The 12,879-nt window shown below is 42.2% G+C and overlaps 1 protein-coding gene across 2 annotated transcripts; it reads left to right on the forward strand.

Annotated features, from left to right (window-relative positions):
* Positions 1–189: 189 nt before the first annotated feature.
* sema7a (semaphorin 7A (JohnMiltonHagen blood group)) lies at positions 190–10,840 on the forward strand. 2 transcript variants are annotated; one of them, XM_030426400.1, is made up of 14 exons: positions 190–736; positions 1,046–1,185; positions 1,986–2,027; positions 2,138–2,233; positions 2,499–2,601; positions 2,817–2,927; positions 3,233–3,375; positions 4,866–5,044; positions 6,623–6,731; positions 7,331–7,526; positions 7,684–7,796; positions 8,725–8,870; positions 8,997–9,055; positions 9,149–10,840. In XM_030426400.1, the coding sequence occupies exons 1-14, from the start codon at positions 607–609 to the stop codon at positions 9,562–9,564; spliced, it is 1,983 nt and encodes a 660-aa protein (XP_030282260.1). In that variant the 5' UTR covers positions 190–606; the 3' UTR covers positions 9,565–10,840. The 2 variants fall into 2 exon arrangements, with proteins under 2 accessions (XP_030282260.1, XP_030282261.1); XM_030426401.1 differs by lacking the exons at positions 190–736; positions 1,046–1,185 and adding an exon at positions 1,867–1,893.
* The last annotated feature ends 2,039 nt before the right edge of the window (positions 10,841–12,879 follow it).

Here is a 12,879-nt window from a genome sequence, read left to right on the forward strand (position 1 = left end):
CCTATTTTAGTTGTTTAAAATCAGGCTATGTTCGAGTCTGTTCCCTCTGTTTAGTGGACTGCAAAATCGACGAAATTTAACGATCTTGCAGGGGCGACCACAGGAGAAACCTTGGCGCATTCTGCCTCTGGCTGGTCAGCAGAGCGGCTCTGCAGTTAAGTCCTGTATACATGATGCGCCTCGCAGGTGTGGAGCCGGTGGTAACAAACCAGGAGGGAGGAAAACAAACACGGAGGGATGAATATGACCGCTGACAGAATGGTGAATGGGAGTTAGCTGTGCGTGATTTCAAGCCCCTGGCGTGTCTGCGTCAGCGCAACAGGTAGATGAAACGAGGAGCGTCACGCTCGATTACGTTTTTTTAATCTTAAATCTTCTTTTTGAGAGCATCCAAGATTATCTAAATTTTGCATATGTTTAGCTGGGTATTTCATCCTACATCAGTCTCTCAATATATATTTAGAGAGAGAGACAGAGGAATTCCGGGCGGGAGGAGTCTATATAAGACCCTGGATCCGGGCGCGAACGCTCCCACACCGTCGGTAGAGTTGGACCGAGGAGGATCTCACGCGTGCAGAATCCTCAGACATGTTAGCAAACTGAATAATGCGCAACATGACGCGGTTTGTGTTCATTCATATTTGGCTCGTTGGGGATTTTCTACTAGTTCTCAGCGCTGGACTGAAGGACACGCCGACCCTTGGATCCAAAGAAGACCCCAGAGTTCTCAGCAAAGGTATCGTTCACGTGCCACTCCTACACGATTTATTGACTCAGTTCAAATGATTCTGTAACGGTCGAGGTTGCGTTCACTGTCTGGAATTCACTCAGGCGTTTCAAAGCCCATCGCTTACAGAGTTAATCCTGTCTGCAAATCCTTTTTTTTTTTTTTTTTTTTTTTTAAAGCCCGCTAATATCTAGTTCAGTTCTGACTCCGCTGTTGTCATGTCAGTGCACAATGCAGACACTCACAGGGTTCACTTCATTCACATGCTCCCAGGATTAAAATATGATAATGTGATTCATCTTTTTTCTCCCCTCTCAGATATCATCAATGGTGGCTTTGAATACCAAGTCCGTCAGAACCACAGCGTGTTCTTGTATCATGAAGACTCTGAGGAGATGTATGTTGGAGGGACTGGCTTTGTGTTAAAACTTGATGTGGATGACTTTCATATAATAGAGGTGGGTGTTTTCTGGACTCTGGACATGTATCTTTTATCATATCTATTTTATTTTGTTACCCCACTAACCACTTCATCGAGTTGTTTTAATGGTTTATTCATGAGCTACCAGCCTGATGGAGGGTGACAGTGGAGGTTGCAGCTGGGTTCATAATTACATGCTGAACTGTACAGCAGATGGCTGCGACAGACCTTTTTTTTTGGCACGATGTGTGTGTCTGGCAGCACTTCATGGTCAGAGACAGAGTAGACCCTTTTAAGGCCAGCTGATATGCAGCTTCTTGTGACTGGGTGCTGCTGATAAACTGCTGCACTTGACCTACCCTAATGACAAGTCAAACTCTCGAGAATGATCCAGAAAAATGGATTCATTATAAATCTCAAGAGGGGATAAGTGATGCTAATGATTCCCGGTCATTTTCCAAGAAATTCAGTGTGGCCTCAGTCTTGACCATAAGATGGACTTGAGATCTTCATCCCGCTAATGAATGAGCAGCTGAAGCCACTTGAGCAGAAGGCCTCATCTTGAGTGGAGTATATTTCACTCAAGAAAGAAAAAAAAAAACAACCTGAGAGGGGTTTTCAGATTTATCATGTTTGTCTCTCATCCAGCACATTTAACAAACATTGTGCAACCAACAGAAACACATCAGTTTTTTTTGGGCGTAGCTTTAAGTACAACATTCTTTATTTGTTCATGAGTGATAAGGTCTGTTTGAAATGGCTGGTTATGTTTCCATTTATGTCTTATTTAAAATCTAAAGGGGAAACTTAATTATGTTCCTCTGATGTCCCCTGCAGAAATTCCCCCTGAATGCAACAGGCTACCAACAGTGTGAAAAGGTTAGTAACTAGCTAAGGGTGACTCATGTGATCACCAATAGCTTCTCAACAAGTTTAAATGAAATATATCTAAGCGGTGTGTGTGTGTGATAACAGGCTCTGTGTTGCAGGGTCCCTGTGAAAATGTCATCACTGTCATTGAGAAGTTTCAGGACAGCCTGTTTGTCTGCGGCACAAACGGACACAAACCACAGTGTTGGAAGCTTGTGAGTGTTTTTTGCATCCATCACTGAATAATGTGTTGCACTTAACATCACATCTGTGTGACATGCTGCTGGTGTTGAGGTGAGGTAATTTCACTTCAGCAGGGCAAAGCTGATTAAAGTGTGCCGCTGTCTGGTGGCTCTGATTACACTTTAAGTAGCTCCCCGTCTGTAATTTCAGATGGCTGTTCACGGTTTGTTCTTTTTCCAACACAGCTGCCTACAACTAATTATCATAATGTTCCGCCGACCTTCTGTTCTTCTGCAGTTTTCCTCGGTGAACAATCAGTCGCATGAAATAATGAAGAGCTACGAAGGAACAGGCATCTCTCCGTTCGTGTACACACAGAACTCCATATCTCTCACAGTAGGTATGTTAATCACAGCCTCCTGCGCAGCCAGCTACTATTTTTGAAGGTTTAAAAATGTGACTCTGGGGGCTGCAGGCTTACGTAACCGCATCAAGTCATGTGTGACAGCGGAGTTGGCGTGCCAGTGCATTTTCACATAAATATGTTAAATAATAAAAGTGGCTTTGCTCATTTTTTTTTTTTTTCTTGTTGCATCTCTCCTGTGGTATTTTTAGAGGGGGATCTATATTCTGCGGCACCTTTAGATTCTGACGGAAGCTCATTGCAGTTCAGAAGGAAAGCTGGCAGCAGAACTCATGTCTGGATGTATGACAACTGGGTCTCAGGTGGGTAGATGACAGAAGGTGATTCATAATGCATGACGGCTACTTCACTGTCCCGATGGTATTGTCATGTGACAACATACCTAATTAAATACAAAAAAAGATGCAATTTTAAAGAAAAAATCAGCACGGATTATTATTTTATCTTATCTGACATTGAAAGTATGCACCTGTTTAAGTATTGGCCCACTGCTTGGTATCTTTGTTTTGCTCTCACATGCCAAGCTTTTGCCATCACATGTTTTCTGCTGGTACCACATTGCACTGTAAACAGTGGAGCACTAAGCAAACATGTCCTCCTCTCACAGAGCCCACGTTCATATCTGCCTCCTGGGTGGAGCGAAAGGAGGACCCTGACAACGAGAAAATCTACATCTTCTTCCGAGAGAAGAACTTGGATCAAAACCCGGAGGCTGACCCCTGGATATCGAGGGTTGCCAGAGTCTGTAAGGTACGCTGCACACCTGAGGACACGTACGTCAGTGGAGATCTAATCTTACCAGACTGCAGCAGTAAACTCCCCCACAACCCTATTCAGCTCAGCTTTAGTGATCAAGGTAATAGCCATCCAAATCTTGTTAAAGTAACATGGACGGTGGATGGCACTCATATTGACTCTAACTTATATGAACAGATGGCCGCTTGTTTAGGAGAGGTTCTATTGCTTTATTGTAGTAGTTATAGGCTGTTGATGGGGTGTAGCTGCGAGGGATGACAGTATTGCATGAGTCAGACAATGACTCATTCTGTTCCTTAGTTTAGTCTAGTGTGGGTTATACCACGCTGTTTGGATATGATGCCAGATAAAGTAAAACCAGGACCAGAATCACAATATTAAATGGTGAGTATAATGTCAATATTGGGAATTGATCCACCTGTTTTTGGTCAACATGCTTTAGTCTGGTTGGATGATAGACAGAGTGTGGCCTTTTGGGGGCGATGAATAAACAGTATACCAATTTAAAAAGAAAAACTATTTCACCTCCAAAATCCGTATCAGTAGCTGTTCTGGAGCTGTCAATCACATCTAATGATCTTCATCGGGAGTTGGAGTTTGCCCAGTGGTCATGGAAATGTTGACTTTGTTATTTCCATCTGCTGATAAATGTCATGGGATATGATTAAAAGCACCAGAGGATCTACTAAATGGACCTTGAAGTGAGATTATTTTTTTCAACTTCACACATGAACACAAACAATTCACTCGCTTTCATTAGATCACATTACACGCATTCAGTAGATTTCGTGTGATATTCTGCCACCTTTTTAATTTCCTCCTCTACTTTTCATTAGAATAAACAGAAACTGAAGAAAGGGACGCTTTACTAGAGCTGAATCTTGAATCATATTCAGTGGGAGTGTTTGATCCCCTCTTGAATTTGCCAGACAAAGGAAATGAAAGGGAACCATCTGCTAACCCAGTAGCTTTTGATGTTGACTTTCACATTTGATGTGGAACAATGATGAAGGTCGGGCCACTATTTACAGTTTTCAATAGAGAAGGTCATTGATATTGTTGGAAAAGGCCTTCGTCATGATGATGTGACAGGATGGGAGATTCATTATTTACTTGCCTGGTGCTTAAAAAAACAACAGGGTATTAAAAATGTAGTAGGTAGAATGATAACCTGTTATTCTGTGAATGTGGCCGAGGCATGATAGATGTTTCCAACACGATTTATGTGGAAATGCAACCATCTGCTGCGGGGTGGTGTCATTTCGACCACCTGTACCAACGAAGTAGGCTTCATGCTGTCATTCCGGGGAAATGGAGTCTTTCCAAAAAGCTTGTTATTTGACATCTGAGACAACAAGACCTGCCGATGCGGTTAGGTGTTTTTGTTCTGGATCTCATGGTTTATGTAATCAGGGTCCTGCCGAGTAACCCTCAGCGGATGAATTTCAGTCTTCCTGGTATAATCTGTTGGTATCATTTTGCAGGTGGATGAAGGCGGATCAAAAAGGTTCTTCCAGAACATGTGGACATCTTTCCTCAAGGCCCGGCTCGTCTGCGGGTTTCCAGACGAGTCACTCTATTTCAACCGTCTCCAAGACGTCTATGTGGTGCACGACGATGACTGGCACGAAACAAAAATCTACGCACTTTTCACAAGCAGCTGGTTAGATACTTTCTCTTCCCTTTTTTTTTTTTGTCCACTAAGCAACACAATTAGCAACACGCTGACGGGGTGACACAGAATGAACGTCACTTCAAGTTGAAAGCTCAACACTTTGAATGTTTTTTTTTTTTTAGCCCATGGAGACACAACTAACCCTGGACCTGATCAGTGTGCTGCAGAGGAGGTTTTGATAACAACAAGCTTGTCCAAGTTACCAATCTTGATTGATAAAAAATATCAGAGGACTGATTCCACATCTGCTCCTGAGTTCATTTTATTTATTACTTTTACCTTCTTGTGTCTGGGTCCAGTCTTCAAGATAAAATTGTCTCATTTAATTTTAAGCATTGTTTTTCTGCCGTATCTGCCACTTTTAGTCCCAGAAACCTTTTTTGAAAGTACTTAAAGGTTCTCTCGAAAAACCTGCAAAGATTAGCCAAATTAGCCCCATGATGTCTGAGAAAGTTACTGCTGGCATGTGACTATACAAGCACATTAAAGGGCGATCCATCTGTTGTATGCTTTCTTCTGTAACTCTGTGTTGGTCTGTCGGCGCAAAATGAACAAAAACCAAACAGGTTTGCAGATTACTCCTACTGGTACTCAACCAATCAGAAATGATCAGCTCCTGCAATGTTTCTGTACTTTTTGAAATTATGCTGCATTACGTTGTGCACCAACATAAACACACATATTACATTTCATTACATTACAGCAGTATGGCGGCAACAATTACTTTTTATCTCTCCGTCACTTTTTGCCTAATTTAGTTCATCTGTACTCAATTGAAGTCTTTGAGACGACATGTTAGGCGCCTACTTGTCCTGTCTTTTTGTTTTTTATGAGCCCTTAACTGTTAAATTGGCTGCTGTAGTTGCTTGTTAAGTTTGCAGACAGTTTTTCCGAGCAGATGCAGTGAGACGCTTTTAGATTGGAAGTCAGAAATACAGATTTTGAAAAACCTACTTGTGGCGGGCAATGGAACACACTCATTACTACTAATGCTTCTGCTATTAGCCTGGGGAAAAGCACAGATGTCCTCCAAAGGTTCCTTGTTCCAAGAAATCTCAGCTTCACACAAAACTTCTGCAAAGTTTGGCGATGCACGGAAGAGACACACTCAGTGTTTATTTTTTTTTCAGGATGCTCAAAATCAAAGCAGGAAAAGCGGAGATCTCATGAGTTTTTTCGCCCTTGTCACAGGTTGAGTAGTTTGGCGGAGGGAGCTGCCCTTCAACACCTTGACCAAGAATCTGGAAAACTGACAAGGCTGTTGGCTCTGAACTGAAAGTTTATTGAAGGGGTTGTCATTAACATCAAAAAACCGCTCCAAAAAAAACGTTATCAGTCGAGTTGCATGCCTGTGGTACTTGCTCTTTTGTGCACCATGTTTTGACAGTCTGTTTGAGGTTTACTCAGTTTTGCAAAAAAAGTTTTGTAATCAGCCATTATTTTACAAACAGAATGAGAAAATGGGACACGATGATAACCCTGACATCTACCACGGTTAAAACAATAATTAATGAAAAGATAAAAAATGTTTTTATTCTAACTTCAGCTATCTCACTTCTCTTAAAGGAACTCAACAGCAGTCTGTGTCTACTCGGTGGGGGTGATGGAAGAAATATTTGAGAACTCAACCTTCAAGGGCTACAACGATAAAATCCCCACTCCGAGGCCGGGAGCGGTAAGAATGTGTTTTGTTTCTGTGTTGACGCGTGGATAACAAATGCTTCCTCTCAGGGTTTTATTTTTACGCATTCATTCACTTTCACTATGGTCAGTCCATCAGCGTATATCACATGTCGCAGAGTAGGACTGAAGGAACGTTTACAAAAACATGTTACATAAATGGGTGGAAACGTGGAAACAATGTGTCTGTGTTGCTTACACCCATCAAGGGTGGTTCAGTGTTTCCATCTGTGGATTCCAATTGTAGTTTTTTTTCATGTAAAGTCTATTTACGTTCAGGCCTGTAGTTAGGGAGGTGAAGGGGTTTCTCCATCATAGCTGTGCTTGTTGCACTAAACAGTACACTCAGTGAGTCATGGCTGCTTTTCCATTTTATGTGGATGTCTTGCTACGTCTTGTAAAGAATTCCAGCCGTCCAACATCTATACAGCTTTCAGCTCGAGGAAAAAGTTTCTCATTTATATACAACTTTGGAGATCTTCAGTTTCTCTATACAGAACGATGTTCTAATTGCTTAAGCATCCTCCAAAGGGCATGCATACCCCAAACCACTTTAAATATGCCTGTAAATATACAAAACCTTGTGTGTTTCAGTGTGTGAAAAACAGCAGACACCTGCCTCTGGCCACTGTCAATATGGTGAAGGATCACCCAGAAATGACTGACTGGGTTCACTCCACGCATTATAAAGCTCCGTTTTACATCAGCAGCAACAACTACACCAAAATAGCTGTGGATCGTGTCCAGGCAGCCGACCAGCACATGTATAACATCCTGCTTTTGTCCACTGGTATGTTCTTGTTTGAAAAACATACACTGCTCAACATTTTGAAGGTCTTAGTTTATTCTGATATTCGTGCCCTGGGTGTTTTCCTGTTGACCTGGCTTGTAATCACGCATCGTCTGTACGCTCTGTTGAAACTGTCTCCAACCTGCTGTTCCAACAGATTCCGGGAAAATCCATAAAGTGTTAGAGGCTGGGTCCAAACCTTTCATCATCTCTGAGACACAGCTCTCCAGCCAGTCAAACATACAATCAATGAAACTTGACTCCAAAAAGGTACGCTGCCACTTTGAATGCTAAAAATTGTGCTTCGCTGTGTTGTCTGTAGTTTTTGTTGTCAGCCTCTGCTCCTAGGTGAGAGAACTTTTTTTAATATTAGTTAAATTTGATTTCTCACAATTGAATATTTTTGAGCAGTAGTGAAGCTCAATATTTTTAATATCAACTGGATCAAATGACAGACGGCATGTGCCAAAAATGACATAGGACCATATCCATGACGCAAAGACCATGACATATGACCGTCTGTTGGAGAGTACCGGTGACCAGGACCAGACATTCATCTCATGATTAACATCTTAAAACGATCGCAGTTTGATTACATCTTGGCCCAAATTCTACTTGGTTAGTTTTAAAGAACAAGAAGCGCTTGTTTAGGTTCGGGAAAACATTGTGGTTTGGAATTTAATAATGCCATGAGATTTCTTCCTTTGCTCCCATCATTATTCCTATGCCCACAAGAGGTCGCTGCCTAAGAATAAATGTAAATATGGGTTATAATCAGCTGCTTAGAAAGATGACCTATTGCTGGTTTTGGTTCAGTCTTACCACTGTCTTCGCCCACATTTCCTGCCACAGCAACCCACTAATTTCTGCAAAAACAAAACCTCTTAAGAACAAATTATACGTCTACCTTCACCTACCTTCAATGCACCCAAACTGCAGATAGACAAAGTTGACGACTAGTGAAGCATTCAGTGGCAGAAGAGCCAGGAATTGCCCTCCTTAGTTGGAGGACACCAAAACAGAGCCAGAAGGACATATAACTAGCCAATTAATAGCACATTCCCTAGAACAGTCTTATTAGGTAATTATGTTTCAGTGTTATGCTTGCGGGTTGTTGCGCTGCACTCTTGTGCCCATAAAAATATTTTATTGCAGGTTTGAATTAATATTACATTTCTTTCCCCCTCCCTTTGCTTAGAAAAAGTTAGTGGTGGGTTTCTCAGAGAAAATTTCTACCGTCGACCTGCGGAGGTGTCAGGATTACAACGTCTCATGTGAAGATTGTGTTCTGGCCCGGGACCCGTACTGCGCCTGGACGAAATCCGGATGCACCCCGACCGTCCCGTAAGTCTGGACAGCAGTCATTTGTTTTTCTTATTTAGAAAGATCATCACAGGGAACTTCAAAGTAACTCATCTTTTACAAAAAAATGCACTTCATGAAACATGTGTGGATTGTCTTTTTTCACAGTAAAGGTATTCAAGATGTCATGAATGGGGATATACGTGTGTGCGGGTCATCAGTTAATGGTAACTAAAGATGAGGCTGTTATTCATAATGCACACTTGCTAAGGGCTAAAAACATTTTGGTCACATCTCCATTTTATCTTCTTTTCTTTTAGAAAATAATCAAACACGGCGAACCAAACGGGAGACCGTTTCACCATCACCAGTAGAACTGACAGTTCACTCAGTCCCCCTGGGTGTCCCTTTCTACCTGTCCTGTCCTATAGACTCTTACCACGCTACCTACATTTGGGAACATGGAGACGAGCAGAGACCTTGTCTGCAAATGCAGTCTAACTGCCTTCACCTCATCCCCACCATGGCTCAAGAGAACTATGGCAGCTACAAGTGTGTTTCCAAAGAGAAAGACTACACCAAAACGGTGAAGAATTATCAGCTTCAAGAGCAAAGGATCCAAATTACGGATGGCAGAAGCAATACCCCTGACAGAATAAATGATGCATCAGCTGTTGTGCCGCAGATATGGCTGATTGTCGGACTGGCTGTAGCACTGATGGGGATTCTCAGATAGGGTATGCCTTAATTACTATTTACAGTCGACCTTTCCAGGGCCCTTTGTCCTTGTGGCCAGGATGCAGACTTTAAAAGAAAATCCACCAAAACACCAGTGTAGCTTGCAACTCAAAGGCTCAAGCAGAGAGTCTCCCACCATGAGCCTAAATCCTTATTGGTGTGAGTGGTCACATAGCTGTGTTTGGCAGGAAGGGTTTGTTTCAAGTCTGCAGGAACAAGCTTTGTGTTTGAAAGAGAAGCCGGTGAGTAAAAAGAGGTTGGTCGGATGGGAGGAAGCGGCACAACCGGTCAGCAGCGGAGCAAAGTTTGAATGGCCTGAAGGGCTATAATGGTGTTCGTCTGGATCAGCTGATTACGATGTAACAGGTAATCTGAAGGAAGCCCTTTTACAGTAAGGATGGCTCAGACTGTGTATTTACTGTAACACTAACACCAAAGCATACCATTAAATCGTTGTGCAAAGGCTTCTGGTCAGGGAGCCAAAGGCAGAGCAGTCAGCAGTACGTAGGTGTGGTGTTGTTGCAATTGTGTGGTAGTATAGTGGGCACAAATTGAGTCCAGCTCTTTGGTCCATAAGAGGTCAGGAAAATGTAAACTTCCTGTGTAAACTTCCTCTGTGACCACTCCAGTGCACTGATAACAAATTACACAGGCATTTAGGGAAGGGTGGAGGCTTCCAGGGACCCCCTGATGTTCAACTGTTCTTTCAACTCTCATGAGATGCCATGAGAAAAAAGCATTTTGCTAGACAGTGTCTAACTTCTAAAATAAGCACCTTGTTTCATTTTCACATCCACTTCTGGAAAACTGCACTTTTTTTTCCTCTGAATGTTTCATTAATACACATATAGGTTGTTTAATGTTAGCTGCCATTTAAATTGCCACATTGCACTTGAGGTGGAACAGATTTGAGATGGTGGTTGAAGGAGATAGTTTTGACCACCACAAGAAACAAATATGGGATAATGCAATGCAATAAATCATGGTCCGCAATTAGAGAAATATCTGGCTATAGTTCACTTAGTTAGCTGATATCGGACATCTTCTTTCAGAGGTCACACAATAACCACTAAGCTAAGAATATTTATTATTTAAATTGTATTTTGGTACTGTTGTAACTTATATTGTATGTATGAGTCACACTGGATTTACAATTTATATGTCCTAGCAATACTTGTAATGTCATAAATCTTATATTTTTTTTATAACTGCTTGAACCTGAGAAATTTAGTACTACTTTGTTGCTTTTTACAATAAACACTTTTCTCATGGAACTGGGTCTTGAGTGGTTTCAAGAATGTCGTTTGTCAGTTAGTGGGTTAGGGACAGGATCATGCTTTCATCAGGCGTGGCACTCAGTGACCCACGTGCAATCTCATCAGAGTGAAGACGACACTGTAAGGATCTTTAGTTTAATCTGTCTTATTCCTGGATCTAAAAGTCTGAGCACTGCTAGTGATGACTGAGTGAGTACATCTTGTTTACCCAAGGAAAGGACATCAAAACAGAACAGAAGTGTATCTGGCCATCTCTCCAAAACAACTCTGCTGGAAATCCTGAATTCTCACCAACCAGCAGCTTGATGACAATTATTGGATCCAAGATGAACAACCAGATTACACATCTACAAACCACTGCCATCTCGGCATGTTTGCGAACAAACCCTGCTGTAACCATGTTGGTTTGTTTGGATTGTCATCCACAATTTAAGGATGTGTAACCTTTCAACACATCAGTGCCATCACACGGTACAAAGAAGTGGAAAACCACAAATTGTGTCATTGTTTCATATCCGAGGTTACAACACTGCTGTTTTCACAGCAGATGACCCCCCGCAACTGCTCATGTGTCTGGCTGTCAGGTCACTTTAATGAAGATCAGAGTCTTTGGCTTAAGCCGGAGATGACACGGCACCTGACCTGATAGTTAAGTGGCTCCTGTGTTTAGGTGTTAACTTGGCTTGTAGACTGTTGGCTGCAGTGAATGTTGTTCGTAGTCCTGGAGGAGATGTCAAGCATGTAATATATTCCAGGGTGTACCCTGCTGCTCGCCCAATATCAGCTGGGAACAGCTCCCGCCCAGGCTCGACCCTGGAAAGGACAAGTGGTTACAGATGATGGATAGAGGGATGGATTTGTGGTTACATAATTAGTCTGTGGTGTCTGCATAAGTTATTGCTTGAGCAGCCCTGTTTAATTAAATCCACCCAAGCAGTAAGACAAGAACAAAATTGTGTCAAATGGTCTGTTGGCAGCCTTGTATTTGGCTTGTATAACTACACATCAGTGTCATGATTTTCTGTACTTTTCGTATCCCCATCTCTTAAAGGGTAACTCCACCAAGTTAAAACATTAGAGTGTGTTTACAGGTCTAGGGGCATACTACTGCATATGTGGAAAAAGTAGTTTAAAGCCCTTTTGTGGCTCAAGAGGAAGCTGCATGTAAATCTAATAAAATGCCTCCATCAATGGCTGAGATGCATTGTGGGTGATGTAGGCACTAGGTTTTGAAAAGCAACCCTATTTACACTGTAGATCCTTATCAATACAGCAGCACCAGATATATTGCCTTTTTCATTCCATGCAAGATTCTGGTGCCTACATTAACCACAATGCATCTTAGCCACTGAGCGACATGCAGGTGTTTGATCAGATTACATGCAGCTTCGTCCCTAGCCACTTTTTTTCCCCATATGCAGTACTCTCCAAGACACACTAGGATGTGTCAAATTGACAGAGCTACCCTTTAAGAGCAGCTCTTTATCCGGTTGGCGCAGCAGGACATTCTTAACTGTGCGTGGTGACCATGAGCTGTGCTGCACTCTGATACGACTGTGAGTGGACCTTGATCCTCAGAGCACTTGGACCACGCATACAGCCCCATGTTTTCCTTTCGTGCGCCTATAACAGGAACATCTACAGGAAGAGAGACAGGCTACAGAAAACAAACACAAGTCATTCCCCTTAATCACTAAGGAAACCAAAGTCATGGTCCTTGGCCGGAGCCCAACCCTGTGAATAAACAAACTTTGGTGAATTTCAAATGTACAGCATAACACAGATGCGCAGCAGGTATGTGAGAAATGTTAGGCCCCTGATCTAGGAGAATCAGAGACATAACATGAGGTGCTTCTCCCCATTCTTCCCACTCCCAAGAAGGCCAGTGTCACCAGGAATTTATATTTAAAGGTAACACTTTTATTTTTGCTTTAGAGGGAGAGAAAGCCAAAACAACAAACAAAAAAATCTATCTCCCTACCTTCCCTATGCAAATCAAAAATATTATCAAAAAGACTAAATCTTACCTAAATAAG

Source organism: Sparus aurata, chromosome 8, assembly GCF_900880675.1.
Source record: "Sparus aurata chromosome 8, fSpaAur1.1, whole genome shotgun sequence".
Taxonomy (NCBI): domain Eukaryota; kingdom Metazoa; phylum Chordata; class Actinopteri; order Spariformes; family Sparidae; genus Sparus; species Sparus aurata.

Excerpts from the sequence above, each read along its gene's own strand:
- sema7a (XM_030426400.1), top strand. The coding sequence starts at position 607 with ATGCGCAACATGACGCGGTTTGTGTTCATTCATATTTGGCTCGTTGGG. Across the intron at positions 737-1,045 it reads CCCCAGAGTTCTCAGCAAAG|ATATCATCAATGGTGGCTTT; the intron begins GTATCGTTCACG and ends CTCCCCTCTCAG. Across the intron at positions 2,028-2,137 it reads GCTACCAACAGTGTGAAAAG|GGTCCCTGTGAAAATGTCAT; the intron begins GTTAGTAACTAG and ends TCTGTGTTGCAG.